Source organism: Lissotriton helveticus, chromosome 7 (genome assembly GCF_964261635.1).
Source record: "Lissotriton helveticus chromosome 7, aLisHel1.1, whole genome shotgun sequence".
NCBI classification, from domain to species: Eukaryota; Metazoa; Chordata; class Amphibia; order Caudata; family Salamandridae; genus Lissotriton; species Lissotriton helveticus.
Genome location: NC_136068.1, coordinates 1,354,905,979 through 1,354,932,192, shown reverse-complemented (window position 1 = coordinate 1,354,932,192; position 26,214 = coordinate 1,354,905,979). Strand labels below are relative to the sequence as shown.

The window sequence follows — 26,214 nt, the reverse complement described above, 5'->3', positions numbered from 1 at the left end:
TTGGAGATGTTGGGTTCATTGGATAGGGAGAGGATGAGTTGGGTGTCATCAGCGTACAATACGGTGTTGAGTCAGTGTGATCTGACGATGGATGCGAGCAGTGCCATGGGATTAGGGGTCCGTGGGGGCCCGGGAGTGGGTTCACTTTATAGTCTTCAGGCTGTCTTCAATGCTGAGGGCTGTCCAGCTGTCAGGTGTTGGCTCCGTGTTGCAGAAGGCGGCGGGTGTGGGTTCCGTGGGGGGGGGGGGGTTGTTGTCATAGCTAGTCTTGATTTGGAAATGGAAAAAGGCGCAGAGTCTGTTGCAGAGGTCATGGGAGGGTGGGATATCGGTAGCCTTGCTGTTGGGTTGGGCGAACTCTTTCATGATGCCGAAAAGTTCCTTGCTGTTGTGTGTGTGGGTGGAGATTCTGTCCAGGAGCGCTTTCTTCCTTGGGTATCTGATGAGTTTGTGGTGGGTGGTGGTTGTAGCTTTGAAGCTGCGAAGTCTGCTGTGGTTTTGGAGTTTCTCCATAGCTTTTCGAGGCATCTGCAGGTTTATCTAGATTCTCGGAGTTCGGTGGAGAGGTAGCAGGCTTTCTTGGCGTGGGGGTTAGAGATTTTCTTGAGTGTGGCATTGGTGTTGGCGCAGTCCGTGATCCATTTGTGTAGGATACGGGCGGCAGTGGTTGGGTCGTCATATGTGCAGTAAGTGCGAAACTGCTGAGGCGCTCAGCCGCCGCCATTAAGTAGGGGTCAGGAGGAAGGCGGGTCAGCTGGGAGGCGGGAGCGGGAACACTCGGGAGGTGGGGGCGCAGCGGTGGGAAAGGAGGCAAACATGAAAAGTGAAAAAGAGAATAAGGGAGAGTAAGGAGAAATAAATAAAGGAAATATGAGGAGGAAAATGGACAGGAACCGAGAAGGCAACAAAGAGGCCGTGGAGAAGCAGGCTAAAAGCGTGGCAGAGCGAGGCGCAGGCCTTGAGCCGTGATCAGCGGAGGGTGCAGAGGGCAGAGGCACTCACTGTGGAGCTGCGTGCCAGGAAAGCAGTATCCTGGCCAGAAGGTCAGGGGCCATGCCAAACAAATTCCATACCAATTCTGGAAATTTAGAGGCTTTTCCAGAGGTCTGGGGTATTGGCATGGGCCACCTTCCAGGTGGTAGGCCAGTTCTTTTTTTTTTTTTATTTATTTTTTTAAGAACCTTTATTTGTTTAGCACGGAAATACATACATGGGCCTACAACCAATCCGGCCAGCCGCTATTCAAATCGGTAAAAAGTAACGAAGTGTAAAAATATACAGCGGTCCGGAGTTCAAAGGCTGATTAGCATCCAGGATATGACATATATTGAAGTTACCATGCAATAATAAGGATCTGAGATGGTTCATTTTACAAGAACGAAAAATAAAGTGAAAATCAATGTCGCACAGTCACACACGCCCCTATTTCAGCTAACTAAAAGCAAAAAATCTTACGCCAGTGATGTACATACATTATGAGTGACGGGAGAAGGGGTACAAGAGTCAGGATAGATGCAATAAGCACATAGCAATCATGGCGAACTGGCCCCACCCCTCAAAGCGAAACACACTATGGGAGACATGGAAGACGACGACATCGAAAAGGGCAAAGGGCCATAGAAACAAAGAGGGAACAAAATAACAAACCCATCCCCCATCCCCCAACCCTGCACCCCTGCAGAAGGCTACGGCCTACCCCCCCAGCAGCGTGCCTGTCGCCCTAAATAAGAGACCCGAAATACAGAGAAGAAAAAGAGAAAGAGAAAAATTACAGGAGAAGGGCCCTCGATCTGGTTATCCGGCCCCTCCCACCTCCACGTGCAAAAAACGTCTAAACAGCCACGGTAAAGGGAGTACAAAGAACAGCAATCACGTACAACGCAATCAATTACATCCCCACTAAGCACCCCTTAAATCACCATCAACCATCTATGAATCCCTCCATGTCCCAAGCGAATTCACCCCTGGCCTCTTCTGTCAATAATACCAACGTTGAACCATCCCTCAGACAGGATACAAGGTAGCACAAAGGGTCCGATTGCACCGGGAGGATCAGGCAGTGTCTTCGTTACATAGAATCCCAGCCACCGAAATCTCGCCGACGATGCACGGCGGAAGTTCAAGCGAGACAATAGCAACACCGCCAACAGTCTTGAGTTCGAACACAGTCCCGCCTGACATGAAAAGGGAAGCACACGATGCGGGAAGCGCCGAAACCCTGCCGGGGCTGCCCAAACCGTAGATCGATGCAGTTCCCCCACTCGCCGATCAGAGAAAGGCCCCGAAGAGGCAAGCACATGTGCAACAGGTGTATCTTCAGCAATCCCACGAACCAGGGCCCTCCGCGCCTCCAAGAACGTAGACTCAGCCGGGGAATATGTCAATGAATCAGAGGCAGACACAGCGGCGCCTCCTTGAGAGCGATCCATGCCGTTACAAAATGGCGGGTCAACAATGGCGGCCATCCTCTTTCCCAGTTCTCGGGCCTCCCGGATCAGGGTAGTCTGCAGGGTTGTTAGTGCAGCCAGTACATTCCTGGGTGCGGGTGTTTTCTCGCGCAACCAAACCCCGGGACCCTCCTGTGCACCGGTTTCTCTGCCCGGATGAGGGGCGCGCAAGAAGGCAGCATCTGCCATTTCAGCCATCACGGTCTCTCTCCCCTCCACCTCACCTCAGGATCGGGTCCAACCCCCGGAATCAGCAGAATTCACAGCGGGACCTCAATAGTCGGGGCAGGCAACAAAAAGGAGAGTCACCAAAAGGCTAAACAAGCTCCCTGCTGCTCCCCGGGAGGCACCCACCGGTTCCCGGAGGGGACTGTTAACACGGCCGGGTATCACACCGAAGGGGAACTGGGCACCATGGACTCTCTCCGGCCCAGCTATATCGCACCTCCCACCGGGCAGCCCACTATTGGGAGTGGGTTGGCAACATCTCTTCCAGCTCTCAGGTTCTCTCCGTCCGGCTTCCCAGCGCAACCAGAGGCCACTGGTGTTGCAGTCACGGCCGGACACTCTCCGCACTCGAGATCCCGGTCTCAGCACCTCGAAGGCCGCCAAACAATCAGGGACATTTCTTCGGGTCTACAGCACGGTGGAGCCTCAGAAGCAGACGGTAAGTGAATGCTTCCCTTCACCTACTTAGATCAGCGAATACTGCTCAGGATAATCGCCAGGATATATGTGTGGGGCGGGAGGGCTCACGGAGCCGAGCGTTTAAGCAGCCATCCCGATCGCCATCTTGGCTCCTCCTCTGGTAGGCCAGTTCTTTCCGGGCTGCAACCAAAAATCTAGCAGCAAAGTGCGGACCAGTAGGGAAACCAGTCCTCTGACTCCTCTTTCCTGAGACTGGATGGCGTCCTTGGACTTGTATTTTCATGCAGGGTGCTTCCTGCATTGCAAGGTGGGCATTTTCAATTTGCCATACTCCACTTCGGCCTCACCAGTGTCCCTCCAGTGTTCACAAAAATGATGGTGGTATTTGATGCACATGTTTTGAGGTCTGAAGTTCCTGTATTCCCATACCATGACGACTGGTTGCAGAAGGCAGGCTCGCTACAGTCAGTCATGAACCGCCTCCAGAAAACAGCATAACTCTTGTCCTCTTTGGAAGTTACTAAAAATGAGCTGAAATCCCACTGGATTCCACTTAGTTTTCCATTTATTGCGTTCAAGGGTTTTCCGCAACAACATCAACCCCTGGACATTCGGGCTATAACCCTTATATTTCTGGCTCAATTCAGGTGAAGGTGGCTCTGAGGCTTTGTGGCCTCTTAACCTTGTGCGTCCTCCTTGTAAGCTATGCTAGGTGCATATTCAAAGCCTATATTAGAACTTGAAGTCCCAGTAAATCGAGTATCAAGGCCGCAATTATCCAGGTCTTGAAGGAGATGGCTCAAGATGTGCAGTTGTGGCTGGTCAATCATAATTTGCCCTGTGGCTGGCCACTCTCCCTTACCCACGTAGAGCTGGCAGTGGTGAGGGATGCATCACTAGTGGGTTGGTGGGGTCATGTTGGGAGGAGGGGATCAGAGGACTTCGGTCTCCAGTGAAGGCTCAGCTCCACATCAACCTACTTGAACTATTCACCATTTGCCTGGCACTAAAGACCTTACTGCCATTCATTAAGGGGAGGCTGCTGCAGGTTCTTATGGACAATACCACTGCCATCTGGTACTGCAAAAAGCAGGGCAGAATGAGCTTCTGAGTTCAGTGCCAGGAGGCTTTGCGTCTCAGTATGTGACTGCAGTGACAGGGCATCTTTCTGGTTCCCAATCTCCTGCCAGAGTAGACAAACTGAGCAGGTGTCATCAGGTAGATCACGAGTGGTGGTTGCATACCAATGTAGCACAGGGTGTCTTCCATCAGTGGGAACAACTCTGGCTAGATGTTTTCGCCACCATCAAGAATGCCCAGTGATGACTAGTTTGTGTCCTGGAGATTCTGCAAACGCATTCTGGCTAAAATGGAACACAGGGCTCTTATATGCCTTCTCGCCACTGTCTCTCCTGTATTAAGTTCTGAAGAAGTTCAAGAATGACTGGGCTCAAGGCATAATGGTGACTCCGATTAGGCCAGGGAAGTTTGGTACACAGAACTAATGATCATGAGCATCTGTCCACCTCGGGAGGATCTCCCGTCTCAGCAGGAGGGCTGGGTGCTTCAAGCAAATCTATGCAATTTACCCTCCTATGTGAAGAGAATTGTGTGGTGGCAATTAACTTTTTCAATCTGCTGCCTGTGGTGGTAATGTCATTCTTGCTGGCAGACCCCTGTCTATGAAATCACATGTGCTGGCACTTTGTAACCTATGTGGTGGCCTGGACACTGACCCTTACTGGTGAAGCTGTTGTAATTCCTTTTGTTTATAGGGTCTTTAGCCCATTAATGATTTGCATTGGGCACTGTAAAAGCTTACTTGTCAAGTTTTGCCTTTCTACATTTGCCAGACCAACTGTCCTTATTCAAATGACCTAGTGAGATGAGTTTTTTTAAAGGCTTGACCTACTTATTCATTCCCAAGCCATTTGTTATGCCACAGTGGGACCATAACTGTGTCTTGAAATTCCTCATGTGTATGCCTTCTGAGCATATGCATAGCTGTTTTTGGTGGCTTTGCCCTTGAAGGCTGTCTTCCTTATTGCCATTACGTCAGCCCATCACTTGTGTGATTTGCAGACCCTACATCATGTTTTTTCCATACAAATTGGGGCTAAAGACTCAAGTAGCTTTCTTAACCAAAGTCTTGACTCCTTTCACATTGGGCAGTCACATTATACATGCATTCTTTGCTCCCCCTCACCACTTTAAGGAGAGGCTCCATCAGTTGTAAAGGGTTTTAAGCTTTTACATGGGCAGTCAGGTTTTGTGGGGTTCTCTGGAGCAAAGAAAGGGAAAGCTGGGCAGAGGAGGACCCTGTCAAGTTGGAAAATCCTCGACATTAAGTTATGCTATGTGTTGGCTGAGGAAGACCCCCTGGAAGGTCTGTGGACCAATTCCACCAGGGCCAATGGCACGAGGCCCTGTCCTTGATATCTGTCAGGCTGCGACATGGGCACATAGATTAACAAAGCATTACTGCCTTTATAGCCAAGTCCGAGGGGAAGGACACGTTGCTTGCTTGGTTCTAAAGACTTTTTGGTTTAAGTCCACTCTAAAGGCTCTCTATCTGCGGAGATACTGTTTCTGTGTATGTTCTAAGGTGAAGAATCTTCAGCTATAAATATCCATCAGAAGAAGTTACTTGCCTTCGATAGTGCTCTTTCTCATGGATGCTCTAGCCAAATATTCCTCACTGCACTTCTGCCTCCCCTTTCTATGGATCATTCTCCTTTTCACATCTGAAAAGGTCCCAAGTTAGTAGCCAGCATACTGTTACTAACACATTTTCACGATCCATGTCTAAGGGTGCAGAAAAAGAAGATACAAGAAATATGCAGGTATAAAGCTTATATGCAGCTCTTGCCTGTCACTTCCTTGGTGGCATGAAGTGATGAAGCAGCTGCACGATGCAACCTAGGGGTGCAAGAGAGCACTGCTATAACATTTCCTTGGATCAAGTCTGACGCATTGGGGATATTCTAAGGTGTGGAATTTGTGGCAAGATTAAGTATCTAGCCAAAAGAACATTATCGAAGATGAGTCATTGGGGACTAATGGTAGCGTCACAACAGCTTTAGTAATTTGAAAGTTGTTTGCACGAAAACTAGCTGGAAACGTCTGGGCAGTAGTCTGCAGAGCAGGTGAATATACGGCACTACACGCTGCAAACAGATGGGTACAGGGTAAGATTTTCCTTTTTTAGCAAGTATGATTCTTGCATAGCAGCAGTGGAGCATCAGTTTGAATGTTGCTCCTTATTTGCCCATAAGAAAGCAGAGTTTCTTAGGTTAAACACTATTGGAGTTTTAAGGTGACTCTCTTTACAATTATTGGAATTCATTTAAAGGGGTTCTTGTCCAATTTTCGTAAGAGATGACATATGTAACTATGTTACAACTTCGAAGGATTCCAGGACTCAAAAAGCCAAAATTATAGTTATGACTGAGTGCATATATGTTACATAGTATCTTTCATGCCATTTGTTTTTTTCTGAATAAATCTAAAAAGAGAAATTATGAGAAAGTCAAGTTCCATTGTGTTGACTATGAGGACTAAATTGAGATGAATCCTTTCATAGGACAAAACGAGAACAGGAAGTGGCCGAGCTTAAAAAGAATATTGAAGAAGAAACAAAGAACCACGAAGCCCAGATCCAAGAGATGAGACAACGACAGGCTACTGCATTAGAGGAGCTTGCGGAACAGCTAGAGCAAGCCAAAAGGGTATGTTTGGAAGCTAAAAGCAGTAGTAAGGGGGTTAAAGAAAGGTGGTTCAGCTGTCTGGTTTGATACAAGCAAGTTTGTAATGGTTGCTCACTGGAGCTCATTCTTTGTAAGCTCTTTAGTTGACTTCGAGGGTATTTATGTTGCACTAAAGTTGAATACTGTGGAATCTATTTGCTCTTGACACAGCTTTGCCTGATGGCACACCCATGGACTGTAAAAATAGGAGATTGAACCAATGTTGTCCTAAAATTTTTCTGAGCGGCTTATTTGGCCCCTGTTATAGAATATATGTGTTATTTATCGCACCTGATAAATAACAATACCACAAGGTACGTTCTTTTTTTGTGTGCTATACCACCTATTACTAGTTGGTGGGGAATAACATGCAGATTTGGTGCTTAATGCATCAAAATCCACATGTAGGGTAAATACCATATGATTTTCCCGTTACATTTCGGCAAGTTTGACCTGCCAAAATTGACCTACAGTTAAGGTTTTAACTCATCATTTAACTATTGAATGCTTTAGATATCACACTAATTCATAATTAATTAAACAAGCCGGTTCCATTCTAAACTTATGGGTATTGCAGAACTTGTGTTATACGATTGACAGCCAAGCCCCTTAAATTGTTTTAAAATATACCTGACAAAAATAATCAGTCCAGTGCTGTACAATAGCAAAGTTAGGTGGCATGCTGATGCTGAAAGGATTTAATTAATCCAAACTGGCCACATAATGCATAATTTTTAAAGTGCCAAAATGTATAGCAGGCAGGTGTGAGTGATATAAGTAAACCTATGCTTAGAGATGGGAGAGATAGGAGGAATTATTAAAATGAAATGTCTTTCCCAGATGTGAAGGAATTAAGATTTTACTATGTAAAGATCTAAAGCTTTGATTACAAAAACCTGTTAAAGTTTGATTAATTGACGTAGTGCAGACCCTCCCCCACCACCCAAACCCGCAAGGCAAATTGCCCCCTTGTGGCTATTGCATAAAATTCTGGTATCTATGGATGCTCATAGAACACACATTACTAAAACCTCCATTTGCCTCTTCTGTCAAACAGTTTAAAATTAACCTGGAGAAAAACAAACAGAGCTTGGAGGGAGACAACAAGGAGCTGGCCAGTGAGGTGAAAGTCTTGCAACAGGTAAAAGCTGAATCCGAGCATAGGAGGAAGAAGCTGGAGGCCCAGACGCAGGAGCTACATGCAAAACTCACAGAGGCCGATCGCCTGAAGATGGAGCTTGCAGAGAAAACCAACAAACTTCAGGTCAGAGGTGCTTTCTGGCTTTCATTCTTTTTGTGAGATTGCAGACCTGCATGTTGAGGATTGGAAAATGTAGTTTGGATGGGCCTCATTCAATGAGCAGGGTCATAGCACTAACTGTAGCCTCTGAATCTGTAAACTAGCCATTTGTTGAAGAAAGAAACTGGTTTGCAAAGTGTAGGAGCCCTGCAGTCTGTTCTTAATAATTTGATCTGTTAAAAACTGCATGAAGATGCAGCTTATGTGGCCGATTGACCCTCTCTGCTCAGACAGCCAAATGTCTAACTATTAAGCACTGGTGCCTTAGCAAAAAGATGGCTGGTTCCATGTGATACATTGAACATTAGCCATTGTTTTCAATGCAGCCATCAAAGGTGACACTTATTCAATCTTTACAAATTTGGGAATTCTGTCAAACATGGGCTAGGGTACACTCTAGGCCAATGTGTAGGGCTTTCTTTTCCTTAATAGCACCTTAAGCTTAGCTATGCACATAAACAACCCAGTCTCATACAGTTAGAGAATACATTTATTAAATGGGATTTTTAAGATCTAAGTGGGATGAACCCAATGTCCCTGCCCATGCCCAAATCCAACAAGACAGTAACCCTAACTATCAAACTTTAGGTTAATGGAGAGCAGTGATCAGTAGTATCTTAGTATTCTCTCATAGTCGCATTCATTCCCAAGTGGACCTTCAATTTTAAATGTTTTTCAAACAATTTTTGTGTGTGTGTGGAGGGGCGGGTGGCAGGTGCTTACAGTTTTTAGAACATTCCACAGTGCATCACGCTTACAGTTCATAAAAGATTTCAGTCTACAGGCTTTGCTGGGCTGCCTCCTCAGTCTATAGATCGCAACAGTCTTTTGGAGTCTTTGACCTGATCGTGAATGACAGTATTAAAAAGTGTCCTTTCGCTACAAATAATCTCTTATTTTCTTTTGTCTTTAGTATTTTAAATAGCCAAAACATGTTTCACAGTTATGGCCCTCGACTTCTTCAGGGCAGAGAGTTGTAATGACTAGGCCAATCTGGTTATGTAGCCCATTATCTGATAGAGACTTCTAGCTTGAATGTTCCTTACCTAACAATTATTTCCAGGTGTCAGACGGGACCTGCAAATGTTTTTGTGAACAGTAGCCCAGCATGCTAGTACGTGGCATCGTTTGGCTCCTTGTGGTGCCGTCCCTACCGAAAGTGACGGGTGCGGTGCCTAGACGGGTGCGGTGCCTATATAGGTGCCAGTCAGCCTATATTCAGAGAGAGCTACCCCAATTCAATTTTTGACTGACCTTTTTTGACTTTTTGTCGAAGTCTTTTTGAGATTTATCTCCTGGTATGGCAGGATGTCCACTAGAAAGGCCAGGTTCAAGCCCTCCGGCACCTGCCATCGACAGATGTAAGTTACGGACTGTCATCGTGTTTGGCTCTGGTGCAGCGAGCGGGATCATGACACAACAACCTGCGTCTACTGCTGGCCCTGCACCCCAAGGTCTTGATGGAGCGCACCCTCAAGCTCATTGCCACCCGAGGTGCGATTCTTTGACGGCCTCAAACCCGGTTGAAAGGAAGGTCCTGGGATCAGTTGCGGATTCCAAGATAGTCTTTGCACTTCAAGTCATCAGACAAGTTCCACAAGGGCAAGAAGAGTAAGAAGTTGAAGAGGCCTTGGCTTATCCCTGTCCGTCGAAGTCATCTGGCAAGACGATGAAGCATTGTCATTCGAGGACGGACTCCACGATTGTGCCTTGGCCTCCCCGAGTTTCCAGGAGCCGGAGAAACCCCCTCCCAAATCCATGAGTTCTAGGAGGCCATGAACCTTATATTTGGATGGCCCGTACCCGCTGGTGCGTCTTTGGGCCCTATGGGTTTGTGAGGGGGCCCCCACTGGTTTTTCGCTGCCTACTCTGACCCTGGCTCTGGTTGGGCTCCATGGGTCTGGACCGGCGATGGTCATATCACCTCGACCTTCCCCGGCTTCTGTCCCGGTACAGACGCTCCAGGCGCCAGTGACACCTTCCCCATTCTCACTCTGGTCTCCAAGATGGAGCCAGAGGGGCTTCGCGCGGCGCAAACTGGAGTGATGCCTTCCAGGTCAGAGCCTGTGCTCTATTCTTACAGGCCAGGACGCAAGGAGGATTGGGAGGGGTTGCTGCATCCTGAAGAATACCAGCCCCTAGACTGCAACATTGTAAGGAATTGGCAGACGCCAGCTGACTAGACACTACTCTTGATATTGGCCATGCTCTCTCCCCCTGCTGTGCCTACAGAGAAGAGGCTTCTTTTTGCTGTGGTGGTGAGAAGGGCGGCTGATGTCCTGGAGCTTAGCCTACCCTTAGTGGCATTCAAGACTAACGTCATGATGGATATGCTTCCGCTGGGAGTGACTCCCTCAGAACTGCTTCTCCAATTCAATGAAGCCCGCTCAGACGCCCTGCTGGGGACTTGGTCCAAACCCTGCACAGGGTCTCCTTTGAACAGGATGATTGCCCGCCGTCACTGCCGTGCCCCAAAGGACCCCAATTTCTTGGTGTGGAAATCCTGGCACATTCCCTACCACCCCAACGGATCGTGAATCGAAGAGGCTGGGATTCTTAGGAAAGAAAACATTTTCTTCCACCGGCCTGGCACTGCGGTCCGTGAACACCGCATGCCTTTTGGGCTGTTACTTCCATTCCTTGTAGGATTCAGTTACGCAGGTGCTGCCTATCATCCCGCTGTAGCTGATGGGAATGATTCAACTAAGCCCAGGATTCGTTGTGGGCCGGACATGACCAACTCGCTGGGCAGAACGGTTTTCTAGTCGGTGTCCTTAAGGCGCCACTCCTGGCAGAGAACAACTGGCTTTTCCGAGGTTGTCCAAGTGTCACTTATGGACATGCCCTTTGATGGCTCCCGTCTCTTTGGAGACCAGGCAAACTCAACCCTGGAGAATCTCAAGAATAGCAGAGCTACGGCCAGGTCCTTGGGACTTTCCATGGCCCCTCGCCTACCCCAGTCAGTCTTCTGTGGACACAGAAGGGGCTTCTAGCTGCTTCTTTACCAGCACAGCCACCTCAGCGAGCTAGCTTCCCAGCTTCTGCATAGCTGAGGATGTGGTAAACACAGAACCCATGGGTTAGGCAATCAGATAATAATAATGTCAGGGCGGTCTGTGAACCGGCTGCCCCAGCCTACAAACCCCTTTAGTTTGCCCAGTAGGAGGCAGGATACCCCCCCCTCACATGCCCAGCTGGAGGTCTATAATATCAGAACTCATGGTTCTTCAGATTGTCTAAAGTGGCTCTTCCTTTCCTTCATGACTACCTAAGAGAAGGTGCCTGTTTTGACATGGTAAGCCTCCACTTGTTGCCTGGAAAATGGTATGATTTTGATTGTAGTACACAGGGTCATTGCCAGCCAGGTCCCCTGTGCCAGTGCTTCTACCCTAAAACTGTTCCACAATTGGCCCTTTAGGCCATTTGTAAGTCCCTAACAAAAGGTACCTGGATGCCTAGGACATCGGGACTGAAGAGAGTTCCATAGGGACCCCTCACCTAGGCCATGCAGGCTGCCCCTGCAGTATTCATGAACAGGTACAGACAAAATTACAAATTAGATATGGCACACGGCCTGTGTACCATGCCAACCAGCACTTGAAGGAAGCTGGCTCTGTATATACTATCCCAAAGTTAGGTATAGTGTGGACTGAGTCCAGTGGCTCCCCTGAGGATTTACAGAGGCTAAAGTAGATAATACCTTACTATCTTTTGTGGTAGTGTGGTTGTCCGGAGTCCAATGTTGCCTCCCTTTGGAAAGGGGCATCCCCTAATCCTATTGGCTAAAATCCTTCCATCCAATATGGAGGATTGTCTAAGGAGAGGGTCACTTCAGCTTTGGACACCTTAGGAGTGGTCCTAGTTGAGAGAGGACACACACCTCCTGCTTACTTTTATCCAGCCGACCTTGCTGCCAAAAGTTGGTCTTGGTAAGCGGGGGTGGGTATCCGTCAGCTGGAGAGGCCCTGGCTAGCATAACAAATGGCAGGAACCTTATGAAGCTCGCCGCCCTTCAATGCTGTTCCTGCTTGGGAGTGGGTGTGGTGCATCTCCACCCAAAGTAGGCTTCGTGTTCGAGGCATGTGGGCTGCTGAATTTATATCTATGCATAGATCGCCGCCTAGTGTTGGGTCCGGATGATTGCACATTGTTGTCCTGGAAGAGTCTTCGAAGTATCACAAGATAGGTGGCTCCTCCCCTGGACTACAGTGCGCATGGGCATCCCCTCCATGCTCAGATTGTTTTTTTCCGCCATTGGGTTCGGATGTACTTCTTAACTCACGTTCGGAATATATTAGTTACTCTTTTTCGAGGCCAAAAGGCCTTAGGGGCGTCGGTATTGTCTTTCGTTCGGTGCCTTTTACCTTTCCAGTTCTTTGAACTAGACTTCGGAAGACTTTTTTGCCTTTCGACACCAAAGGCCCCTCGACGATCGACAATGGAACGGAGTCCGTTCAATCGCTGCCCCGTCTGCAACTCGAAATATCCCCACATCGACGTGCACCCGGTGTGCAACAAATGTCTCTCACCGGACCACGACGAGGCCAGCTGCATGGCCTGTTCGAAATTCAGGTCGAAGAAAAATCTCCGTCTTCGACGCGCTGTACGACAGTCGGCGCGAGAATCTGCACCAGACCCGGAAAACATCTTCGGTGGTGACGACGAAGAACATGTACAACAAGAGGATCCGGAGCACTCGGATCCCGCGTCAGAGCAAAACTCCACCTACAACGAGGACGAGAAAGAACTCTACGTCCATGATGAAGACATCGTCGAGGTAGGAGACGACGTACAACCTATCGGAGCCGTCGACGACGACTCAAGCGAGGAGCTAGGCCCAACCGCAGTAGCGGGGCCCCATAAAGACTCTTCCACGGCTCAGGTCGAGGCATCGCCGGAAGGCCTTAGCCAAGATCTTCAACACCGTTCTCTAGTCCCGCTTCAAGGCCCGACTAAGAACATTTCCAAAGAGCCATCGGTCGATCGGCCACTCTCAGTGGAGAAATCGAAATCGAAACCGAAACCAAAAGACACTAAATCGAAACCGACACTGGTTAAAACAACCATCGGCTCGACGACTTCGGAAGCTTCCAAGTCGAAACGTGCGCTCGACCCCTCGGGTCGAAAGGGGGCGTCGAACCGAAGATCTGATCGACTACGCCAGTGTCTACAATAAAACATGTCACGCTCCCGTCGACGTCGACTTCCGGCTCCAAAGATGGCGACTCTTCCGAAGGACTCGAGGCCCAGAAGACCATCGATCCGAAGTTAAAGAAGCCACTGTTGGTCAAGGCCTTCGACCCGAAGCCGAAAGTCGGATCGAAAGACCCTACCGCGTCGAAGCACAAGGGCGTTCCTGCTGCGCAACAACGGCTCGAATCGACGCACAGCCTAAAACACACTGAACTGTCGAAGTCGGTCGAATCGAAGACAACGCCTCCATCGAAGAAAGTCAGTCCGTCGCCGATGCTTACGGCGCCGATAAAGTTCGGACTACCCCCGACAGCACGGCCTAAACCTGTTCAACATGCACAGGCTACCGACTCTTCCAAGTCGGCGTCGGTTGCCGCAACCACTCAGCCTCGGACGGAAGACGTTGTATTCCAGCCACCGTCCCACGACAACCAGTCGAAGCTCTACATCGACTCCGAATCAGGTCGACTCACCGTTTACAAGCGTAAAATCAGGCCTGAAGCGCCTATGGAACATTATAGGATACCACTAAAGAAAAAGAGAGACTCTACCACCTCTCCTATTCTTTTTGAGCCCATGCAATCATATGGTCAGGACTATACCTACTCTCCCACACATGTCACTGAGGATATGGAGGAAGGGGACAATGAGAACCAGTTTAACTATCCCATTGATACTGATCAACATGAGTCCCAGCCGTGGGCTGACACTGTGGACCCTGCTGAACCACACACCACCCCTGATACTCTTTCATATGCTATCAAGCCTTCGCCTACTGAAGATACTGCTGCGTTCAACGCACTGATTGAGAGGGCGGCACATAACCATGACGTAGATATGCACGCTGACCCCGTGGAAGAAGACTTTCTTTTTGATACATTCTCCACATCAGAAAGGTCTATCAAAACTCTGCCTATGCTCAAAGGTGGGCTCAAACATGCAAGTGACATTTTTAAAGAGCCCACTAAAGCAAGGGTGGTGAACCCAAGAATTGAGAGGAAGTACCGGCCTGCGCCCGTGGATCCTACCTACATCAAGGGCCAACTCCCACTGGACTCCTTAGTGGTGGCTAATGCTCGCAAAAGAGCGAACTCTCAGACAACGGGTGATGCTCCTCCTCCGGACAAAGAATCCAAGATCTTGGAGGCCTCTGGAAAACGTGTGGCAGCTCAAGCTGCTAATATTTGGAGAATCTCCAATACCCAAGCCCTGTTAGCAAGATATGACAGGGCGCACTATGACACGTTAGAGCAGTTACTACAACACCTGCCAGATACTTATAAGGAGGGAGCAGAAATGCTTATACAAGAAGGGAAGTTAATCTCCAACGCGTCCATTAAGTGCGCGTTGGATGCAGCCGACACAGCAGCTAGGGCCATAAACACTAGCGTTATGCTGAGGAGGCATGCCTGGCTCCGCATCTCTGGATTTAAGTCGGAGATCCAAACTACCCTACTCAATCAGCCAGTAAACCCTGACTTCCTGTTTGGTCCGGAGGTAGACACCACTCTTGAAAAGATTAAGAAGGACGGTGAAACTGCAAAATCCATGGGAGCTCTGCAGTCTCAGCAGTTCAGGGGTGGTTCCTTTCGTCGTTCCCGTAACAGGGGAGCCTCAAGAGGACAAGTGTCGCAACAAGCCCAATACACCAAAGGGGGCACACAAACCACCTATAACAAGAACAATAGGGGTGGATACCGTGGGAACAGCAGCAAGGGCAGAGGACGTGGAAATAATAATACCAGATCCTCCGCCACAAACAAGCAGTGACGTCTTGTCACTGCCCCCCGACCATATGACACCGGTCGGGGGGAGGCTCCAGCAGTTCCTGCCAGTCTGGGAAAGCATTACCACGGACAGGTGGGTGAGACAACTTATACAACACGGTTATTGTCTAGAACTAACCTCCACTCCACCCAACATACCCCCAAGGCACCGTCCTATGTCCGCCGAGCACATGCACTTATTGCAGCAGGAAGACATATCCATGCTGCAAAAAGGTGCCATAGAACTCGTGCCTTTAGAACAACAGGGTACAGGGGTGTACTCACTGTACTTCTTAATCCCAAAGAAAGACGGGTCTCTCCGGCCCATTCTAGACCTCAGACCTCTAAACCAATACATCCTGTCCGAGCACTTTCACATGCTCACGTTACAGCAAGTTCTGCCGTTGCTCAGTCAAGGAGATTTCCTAGCAACATTAGATCTAAAGGATGCCTATTTCCACATTCCCATTCACCCCAGTCACAGGAAATATCTCAGATTCACCATCAACAACCAGCATTACCAGTTCAAAGTCCTGCCTTTCGGGGTCACTACAGCCCCCAGAGTGTTTACAAAGTGCTTAGCGACAGTAGCCGCGCATCTTTGGAGGCAACACATTCATGTCTATCCGTATCTGGACGACTGGCTTGTACAGGCAAAGTCAGCCCAGCAGTGTGCCGGCCACATGTCCCGCACAATTCACCTACAGTCTGGGATTTTCGCTCAATTACCAGAAGTCCCATCTTCACCCCGCACATGTACAGCAGTACCTAGGCGCGGAAATAAACACGCTCGCTGCCACAGCGCTACCAAACTCAGCGAGAGTCAACAGCATGCGAGTGCTAATTCAAAAATTCAGGCCACAACACTCACTCCCTGCGCAGGTGTTCATGCAACTAATAGGCATGATGGCCTCCTGCATCTTTATAGTCTCCCACGCGAGGCTACACATGCGTCCGCTTCAGGAATGCTTGGCACGCCAGTGGAACCAGGCTCAGGGACAGCTAAAAGACCTAGTGTTGGTGATCGGTCGTGCATACAACTCTCTGCATTGGTGGAACACACAAAACCTTTGCAGGGGACGACCGTTCCAAGAGCCTGTACCACAGATAGTACTGACGACGGACGCATCTCTCCAGGGCTGGGGAGCGCATGTCCTCCACTATACAGTGCAGGGACTATGGACACCGCAACAGCAGAAGATGCACATCAACCTACTGGAACTGATGGCAATCTTCATGGCGAAGAAGGCATTCAAGTTGCATCTCTGCAACAAAGTCGTGCTGATCCGGACGGACAACATGACTGCGATGTATTACATCCAGAAGCAGGGAGGGACACACTCTCCAGAATTGTCACACCTACCACAGTGCATGTGGAAGTGGGCCATTCAAAGGAACATGTTCCTCATGGCGGAACACCTCCCAGGCAAGGACAAATAGATGGCGGCCCTGCTCAGCAGACACAGCCATCAGATGCACGAGTGGGAGATACATCCGTCAGTGCTCCAACCATATTTCCAGCAGTGGGGTCATCCAGAGATAGACCTCTTCGCCACACACGAAAACGCAAAATGCCGCACCTTCGTCGCCAGGTTCCCACACCCGCAGTCTCAGGGCAATGCGATATGGATGAACTGGTCGAACAAATTTGCATACGCCTTTCCTCCAGCACCACTCATACCGCTGGTGGCACGCAAACTGAGGCAACACTCCATGACGCTCATCCTGGTTGCTCCAACGTGGGCAAGGCAGGCATGGTACACCACGTTCCTGGAACTTTCCGTGGTTCCCCACCAGCGCCTAAGACTCACACCCAGTCTCCTCACTCAGAGCCATGGAGACATTCAGCACCCAGATCCGCAGCAGTTGAGCCTTGCAATATGGTTCCTGAGGTCATAGAGTTTGGCTACCTGAACCTGCCTCCTGACTGTATGGACATCATAAAGGAGGCTAGGCGACCCACCACCAGGGCCTGCTACGCGGCAAAATGGAAGCGTTTTGTTATCTATTGCTCCAATAATAACATAAATCCACTTGATGTTTCCACGCAAAACATCATATGTTATTTGCTGCACCTATACTGGTGTAATCTAGCCTATAGTTCCATCAGGATACATTTAGCTGCAATGGCTGCTTATCTTCAAAATAGACAGCACCTATCCCTTTTCAGAGTACCAGCCATTAAAGCTTTTATGGAGGGACTGAAAAGGGTCATTCCTCCAAGACACCCGCCTTCGCCGGTCTGGAACCTCAACATAGTCCTCACCAGGCTCATGGGCCCACCATTTGAACCTCTTCACTCTTGTGAGATACAATTTCCCACATGGAAAGTGGCTTTTCTGGTCGCAATTACGTCGCTACGACGAGTTAGCGAGCTGCAAGCCCTCACTATTCAGGAGCCTTTCATTCAGATTCATGCTAATAGGGTTGTGCTACGCACCAACCCCAAGTTTATGCCCTAGGTAGTGTCACAGTTGCACATTAACCAAACTATCGAACTACCTGTATTCTTCCCAAATCCTGATTCAGTGGCAGACAGAGCACTACACACACTTGATGTTAAAAGGGCTCTCCTGTATTACATAGACAGAACTAAAGACTTCAGGAAAACTAAACAACTGTTCGTTGCCTTCTCTCCACAGCACAAAGGCAACCCAATTTCTAAATCAGGTATAGCCAGATGGATTGTTAAGTGCATCCAGATCTGTTATCTAGAGGACATATGTAGAGCAGCTACATGGACCACCATACACACATTCACCAAACACTACTGCGTGGATGTACACTCAAAACAGCAAGCTGCTGTAGGTCAGGCTGTTCTCAGAACTCTGTTTCAGACTGCTGCAGCTGGCACGGGCAACCGCCAATAAGGAGGGTACTACTGTTTATTCTATGCATAGATATAAATTCAGCAGCCCACATGCCTCGAACGGAATATGCTACTTACCAGTATGCATCTGTTCTTGGCATGTAGGGCTGCTGATATTTATATAGAGAGAGTTGGTCATTTTTCCAGTGGACGTCTCTAAGATGCCCTCTGAGTTCATTTTACAATAAATCCAACACTGGCATCAGTGTGGGTTTATTATGCTGAGAATTCTGCAGGGCTCTGTGTTGAGCCCGACTCTTTTTAACATCTTTATGGCGGAGTCTTATGGGGCCCAGATTGTCTCTTACGCCGATGACACCCAGCTTCTCTTCACCTGTAGGAAGGGGGAGGATTTTGATGAAGAGAGCATACGGGATTGTCTCGGCGTGGTATTCAACTGGTTCCAGCGGAGCAGCCTTAAATGCAACTCTGACAAGTCGGAAGTGCTGTTTTTTGGTTGTGCCACGGATCCTGATTGGCAGGCATGGTGGCCGACAGATATGTTTCCCCCAGCCCAGGCGTCCCAGGTGGCTAAAAACCTGGGAGTTAAGATCGACAACAATCTGACGAAGTTTCTTCCTCTGCTCTCTGAAAAGCACAGAAAGATAACGGTGCAAGCTCTGATCGGCTCCAGATTGGACTATGCCAACGTGCTCTATTTAGGTCTCCCGGACTATTTATTACAACGATTACAGGTGGTGCAGAATTCCGCGGCGCGGGCCATTTTTGGCCTTCGCAGGCGAGCCAGAGCGTCTGGTCTCTTACAGTCACTCCATTGGCTGCCCATCCGTAAGCGGATAATTTTTAAGGCTTTGACCCTGGCTCACAAAGCGCTTTTTGGTCTGGGAGCCAAATATCTCCAACGTAGGCTGGCTTTTTATCGCCCAGCCAGAGCACTGCGCTCTACTTCTTTGTCTCTTGCGGTGGTGCCTCGAGTCCGGAAGGCCCGGATGGGGGGGGCGCTCCTTTGGTCTGAGGGCACCCCAGCTCTGGAACACTCTGCCACTGGCCTTACGCTGTACCTCCAATTTGTTGTCTTTTAGAAGAGGCCTAAAGACTTGGCTTTTTACTCTCTAGGTGTATTGTCTAGGTGTTTTCCAAATATTTGTGTTTGTTATATCTTCTATGAGCTGCCACGATAAAGCGCCGGGACACTCCGTTGGAGTAGCCGCGCGCTATACAAAATAAAGTTAACATAACATAACATAACAGATGTTTGATATCAAACTTCGTAGCCATCAGTAAAGCCATCATGGAACTGTGGAGTTCGTAATGGCAAACTCCCAGCCCATGTACTCTATATGGCTTCAGTGCACTTACAATGTCTATGAATGGACTTAGACACTGTAGAGGCATATTGCTTGTGTCCAACCTGTGGCATAGTGCACCCTGCCTTAGGGCTGTGAGGCCTGCTAGTGGGATGACTTACCTATGCCACAGGCAGTGGTTTGTAGGCATGGCACATAGTGAAGTGTGCCATATCGACCCTTCAGTTTTAGCAGTACCAAAACACACAGTCTACAGTGGATATGCGTTTAGTGAAGTTTATCTGAGGGTGGCACAATACATGCTGTAGCCCTTAGAGGCCCTCTCTGGTCACAAGGCCCTTGATACCAGGGGTACCTTTTACAAGGGACTTATATGTGGGCCAAAGGTTTGCCAATTGTAGGAACAAATTTACAGTTTTGGAAAGAACACATATATTGGGAACCTGATTAGCAGGGACCCAGTGCACATTCAGTCAAAGAGCATCAAAATCAGGCAGAAAATGGGGGGTAGCCATACAAAAAGGGGCACTATCCTATAGCACTGCCTAAAGTATAGGTAAGTCACCCCTCTAGCAGCCTTACAGCCTTACGGCAGGGTGCACTATATCATAGGTGTGTGCATATCTGCATGAGAAGATTTGCCCCTACAATACTTAACTAAAACTGAACTAAGTCTGTTAAGTATTGTAAGAGCCAGGAAAGCCATAGAAAGTACATGGGCTGGAAACTTGGCAACTTGAGTTCCCCAGCACCATGATGGCTTCTCTGAACCCAGGAGTGTTTGGTACCAAACTACTCCTCTAAATAAGCCCACCCTGATGACAGTGTGGGATTTTTTAAAACATGTACTCAGAGGGCATCTCTGAGGTGCCCCCCCTGAAAACCTGCCAACCCTAGTGTGGTTACAGACTGGCTTTAGGCAGCCTGCCACCACCAGACATGTTTCTGTCCCCCTGGGTCGAGTGCAGTCACTCTCTGGGACCAGAAACAAAGTACGTCCTGGGCGGAGCTTTCACACCTCCTCCCCCAGGATGGGCACAGTGCTCGAGAGGGAAGCTTCAAAGGCTTGCCGCCTGTGTAAATGCTACCTCCCTATCCTATGCTAGCAATAGCTGAACGCCCCCAGTTTAGACCCCCTCTTTGTGTGAGAAAACTGACGGGAAAAACTAGGAATAGGTGTGCCTATCTTTGGCAACTCCACCACTAAGGAGGCAAGGTGAAGCACATCTTTCAGTCCCTGCCATCTTGAAGATGTTGGGACGGGAGACATCGTTTACAACAAATGCGCTACAACCCATCCATTGCAACGTGGTTGTTACAATGTCCGCGTTGTTACAACGCAAACCGTTACATGGCAAGTTGTTACAACTTGTAGGGGGCAGAAGGTGTTGGATTTACAATTCCCTGCTGTTGCACAAACTGGAGTAGGAATAGTAAATTATACTATCCAGCGCGCCCCCTACAGCAAGTCGTTGTAACGACTTGCGATGTAATGGTTCGTGTTGTAACAATGCGGTCGTTGTAAAACCACGTTATAATGGAATCCGTTGTAGCGCATTCATTGTAAAGAGATATTTTCTGTTGGGACTCCTCCAGTTGAGGCTAGGACTATGCCCCCTCCTACAGGATTTTGCCGTAATTGAAGGTGTACCCATTGACATTACCTGTCTGTGAGAAAGTGCCCTCTTTCTGCATGGTAGCCCCCACTTCTTGCTGAACTGCTGATGTGCTTTGAATGAGTGTGCCCTGGCCTTCTGCCAATCAGGTACCCAGGGCATATCTTCTTTCCCCAAACCTGCATTGAAAACAAAACCCAATTAGCACCTCTGGCCACAGGTCAGCCCCTGGTAAATGGTACCACAGGTACCCAGGGCACTGTGACCTTGAAAGGCTGCAGCACTTATTGTGCCATCCTTAGAGTTATTGTACCTTTACACTGATACACTGCCTTTGAAGGCTGCGTATCTTGGTGCAGAACAAAGTGAGGAGTCGACATGGCACCCATCCCTGTGTGCCATGCCTACAACCCACTGCCCTGGCATAGATCAGTCACCCCTCCAGCTGGGTGCCCTATACCAGTGGTGAGGGTACAGGTGCATGAGCCCTGCACCCCTACAGTGTCTGAGTCCATTCTTAGACATTATAAGTGCAGTGCTGCCATTAAGAGTATATGGTGCTGGGAGTTTGTCATTACAAACTCCACGGCACCATAATAGCTACACTGAAAACCGAGAAGTTTGGTAACAAACTTCTCAGCACATTAAACCCACACTGATGCCAGTGTGGGATTTAATGAAAAATGCACACAGAGGGCATCTTAGAGATGCCCCATGGAAAACAACCTACCACTAGTGTCCAGGCTGAGTGGCTGCTTTCAACGGCCACCACCAGACATGTTTCTGGACCCCTTGGTTGAGAGCCTGCTGCTCTCGGGGGCCTGAAATAATGCACATCCTGGGACGAGGTGCCAAGCCTCCTCCCCCAGGAAGGGCTTGCTGCCTTTGTGAGCGTCCCCTGGCCACTTGCTGCTTTCAGCAACTGGTCCCCACTGGTTCTATCCAGCAGGAAAAACAAGTGAGAAAGAGAGGTGTGCCCACCTCTGCCAACTCCACCCCTCAGGTGGGGGAGGTGAGAGGAAGCACAACTCTCAGTCCCTGCCATCTTGCAGATGGGGGGGACGAGGCCAACCAGGGAAAGGGTGTACCCACCCCAGGGAAGGGACCCTTGGTCCCAACCTGTTAGCTACTTGTAACACGCGTAATCTCGTATTTAGGGGCACCCCTGAGCCTTGCTTCCTCAGACAAGAACCCAGAAGAAGAAAAGAAGAAGTAGGACCGAAAACCCATGCCGAAACTAACAAGAGGAGGACGCCCACTGACTTGACCCCAGCCCTACCGGCCTGTCCCCACCTTGAACCTCCTCCAACGAACTCCTGGTGTGTCTAGCAGCCAGCAACCTCGAGAAACCTGGAGGACCTGCCTGCCTTCCATCCCAAAGACTCTGTGTCGTGTGAACACAGATTTGTTCCACAGACTCCAGCTCCGCAAGGATCCGCGAGTTTGCACCACTCTGCACCCACGGCCAGAGTTCGAATGGCCCAACACCAAGAGAAAGTCTCCCCAGCGATTCTGACCTGAGATCCGGCAAAGGCTGACCTGCCTCAAGCCTCCAGCCGATGCCTGCAGCCTCAAACTGGAGGGTCCCCCCAACCGCGACCAGGAGGTGGTAAGAAGATCTGACCCAAAAAGGCCCCCTTGCACCTAATGCTGCACGGTCTTGGGGAGCCCAACCTACGGTGCCTGACCCTTCCCCAGCATCCCAACTTACCTCTCCAAGTGATGGTTGCACTCAGAAGACCTTTGTCCCCAAGCCTGCAGTGTGTTTACAAACTGGAGATTCCCCATTGAAAGCTACAGGGCACCCGACGCCAAAACAGCACTCTGCACCCGGCCTGTCCAGTGCCGCTGAGGGTGCATCTGTTGTGCTGGCCAAAACCCCCACTTGCCCTGAGCTTAAGTCCAAGTGTTTTGCTCCCCCAACCCAGTGGCCTGTTCGCCAGAAGCCACCAACCAGAGGCCTCTATGCCCCATTGGATAACATTGGGCCTCAGCACCCGGCTGTCCTAGTGCCGCTGAGGGTGTAACAAGAGTGTATCATTGACCATGGGGGACCCCTGAGTCTAGCCCCAGAATACCAACTCCCACAACAAAGTACTTACCTGTTAACCGATAACACTATTTTCCTCCATAGAATAACATTGACTATTTTTCTATGAAAAGTTTCTAAGGGTCGAGTTTGAACATTTAAGAAATCCTTTTACAACTGTACTAAATAACAAAAACGCTTTTACTTACCAGTTTACAGGAAATGTCCCAGTGTAGTATCCAGGTATACTACACTGTGTAAGAAAAGTAAATTGAAAGTAATGTACTGGTCATTTTACAAAAAAGCCCATTCAAAGTATATGTACTGTATTTCCAAAGATTGTATTTCTCTGTAATAGTACTGTAAATCAAAACAAAGTGCATATACAATTACAATCCAAACTGTGTTACAACTGTATATTTATTGCAAAGTATTTATCACTTAACTGTGCCAGGCTTGCTTGGTTCTAGAAAATAAAATAACTAAAAGAATATTTTTATACAAAAACATTTGGTCTTAAGTTCAGTCTTTGAGTGTGTGAAATCATTTGCTGACTGAGTGTGTACAACAAATGCTTAACAGTGTCCTCTGATAAAGCCTTATTGCTCAACCACACTACCACAAATAGAGAGTGAGGGACTATCTACTTTACCTCTGCCTACCTTTCGGGTTCCACTAGACTCTGTGCTCACTATAGCTCACTTTGGTATAGTATATACAGAGCCAGCTTCCTACACTGTTTCTCCCTTAAAAAGCCCCTAAATCAAGTATTTAGGTGGCTCCCCAAGACCCTGAAACGGGTGCCTGTCGACCTAAGGATGAAGAAGACGCCATGCAGAGAAGACAATCAGCGCCCCCTGACTTGGCCCCAGCCCTACCGGCCTATCTGCCGCTTCAAATACCCTGCAAAACTAACTATGCCTGTCCTGCAGCCAGCGACCTCCACAATCCCTCGGAGGAATGCCAGGCTTTGAAAAAGACCCCAACTCTCAAGGACAGCATTTCTATCCACAAGAAACCAACATCAAGAATGCTAGTTCCCTCCAGATCCGCAATCTCTGACCACTCTGCACCTGAGGCCTCTGGCCTGTATCCAGGTTCCCCTCCAATCCAAAAAAGGTTCCCAAGCGATCCTGAGTCCAAGTCTGGCGTTGGCTGAACCATCCTGGTCTCCACAACGACGTCTGCAGTGTGAATCCAAAGGCTTCCCCCGACCATGACCGGCTCTGGTGAAAGAAACCTGACGTCAAAGGACACCCCTGCATCCGAAGCCACTGGACCATGAAGAGCTTTACTGACCGTGTCACTACGACGTACAGCATCTCAACTTACCTCTGTAGTCACTGGTTTCCTTCGTGCAGCCTCCAGTTTGTCTCCTGTATCCTGTTTTTCAGACCAAGTTTCTCCATTGAAATCCATGGGTGCTCAACATGTGTTTGCACCCTGCACCTAGCCGCCCCAGTGCCACTGGTGGTGTATGTTTGGTGATGCCTTGTGGAGCTCCCTGTGCTTGTTTTAAACGCCCAAGCTTGACCCCTGCAACCTATTTACTTACATGCAAGCAGGTGTCTTCAAGCATCCCCAGTCTCCATTTGGTAACATTGGGCCTTATCTTCAACTTTGACCTCTGCACCTGGCCACCCCTGTGCTGCTGGTGGTCCAATGTATATTCTTACCTGAACCTTGCCCTCTGCTGACCCTGAAAACTGAAGACTAGTACTGTAAGTTGGTTACTGACCTGCAAAACTGCATTATTGTTTTCCTCAATATGCTAACGTTGCAAAGACAAAAAAGTTAACTTGTGTCTGCTTTTGAAACTGAAAAGAATTTGTATTAAAAAACAGTTCTCTTTTTGCAAAGGTCTTGGTCTTAAAATAAATCATGTCCTTTATTGGTCATTCTGTGCACAACAAATGTCTTACACTCCTCTGTGTTAGGCCTAAGGCTGCTTTCCCACACTACCACAAATAGAGCACTTTGGGTTTGCATTGAGCCCTGTACACTTTTGGGGGAAATCTCCGGACTTAGTGCACAGCATAAACACTTAGTGGTATACCATATACATAGCCAATTTCCTACACTACCCCTCCACCTATGTCACCCACATGCGATAGGTGGACGGATGACCATCTCTCCTTTCTCTGCCAGGAAGTGACTGTTCTATTGGCCAAGGCGGCCATAGAGAGGGTGCCGACTCCAGAAGTTGGTTGTGATGGTTATTCCTGCTACTTTCTACTGCCCAAAAAGGACAAAGACCGTAGTTTTATCCTAGACCCTTGCCCTTTCAATTTCTTCCTCAAGAAGGAGAAGTTCAAAATGCTCAACCTCACTCAAGTCCTATCGGCCCTGGACCGGGAGATTGGATGGGAGCATTGGACTTGCAGGAAGTATACTTCCACATCCCTGTCTTGCCTACCCACTGGCATTACCCTTGGGTTCTTGGTTGGACACAAGCCCTTTCGCTTTACCGTGCTTTCTTTTGGCCTTACCAGCGCATCTCGGGTGTTCACCAAGGTGATGGCAGTAGTTGCAGTCACCAAGTCAGATCCGTCTCCCCACTAAGTTTGGGTCCGCTTAGACCCTCAGGAGCCGCCAATCACCAATACCCAAGGAACCAGAGCCTGTTGCAGTCACCAAGGCTTTTTTGTGGTCAGTCCGAACACCACTGCCACCAAAACCAACCTGCACATCAAGTAACTTAATCAGAGACTAGTTCCATGCCAGACGTCCTCTTGCTGTGTTTCTTCTCCCTCTTCTGCAGGTGCACAGAGAACCGTGGGAGCTTTAAACTTGTTGACCCACCAAACAACACCTGGGCAGCCAAGCCCCTCCCCCTCCAGCCTGAGTTCATTGAAAACAGACGGTGTCTCTGTGGCCTTGAGACCCTCAAGATTGGAGCCCCACTTTGTGTTCTGCCGGACTGGTCGCCTAGACCCCCTTGCAGCCTCTTTCCTACAGGTACTTTTTCCATTGACTACAGCATGTAGCGTCCAAAGCTGCCACTGCTGAAAGCACCTCTGCACTCTGATACCCCAGGGCAGGTGAAACTGAACTCTTGGTGCTTTCTTGGACCTTGGCCCATACTCACCCATTCCAAAAGATCAGTCCTGTTAAGTCGTTTGCAAGTGACCCTATGCAGTGTGTGTTTCTCCCATAGAATAACATTACCGCATTTGAGGTTCATGCCTCAAATCTGACAGCTGGCATTTTCTATTGTTTCTACTGTAAAATTTGATAACGTCTAAAGTTCTTACCTGATTATGAAGTTATAGGTCGCTAAAATTACACCAAAACATGTCATTGTTTGAGGCATTTGTGCTATAGATATACAT

At 48.8% G+C, this 26,214-nt stretch overlaps 1 protein-coding gene across 6 annotated transcripts in view; it reads left to right on the top strand.

Annotated features, from left to right (window-relative positions):
• MYH10 (myosin heavy chain 10) overlaps positions 1–26,214 on the top strand; it is a 1,407,286-nt gene that overhangs the window by 942,953 nt on the left and 438,119 nt on the right. For all 6 annotated transcript variants that reach the window (XM_078654665.1, XM_078654664.1, XM_078654663.1 and 3 more), the window contains 2 exons: positions 6,679–6,823; positions 7,899–8,105. In XM_078654665.1, the coding sequence (XP_078510791.1) occupies positions 6,679–6,823; positions 7,899–8,105 (352 nt within the window). The remainder of the gene's footprint in view (positions 1–6,678; positions 6,824–7,898; positions 8,106–26,214) is intronic.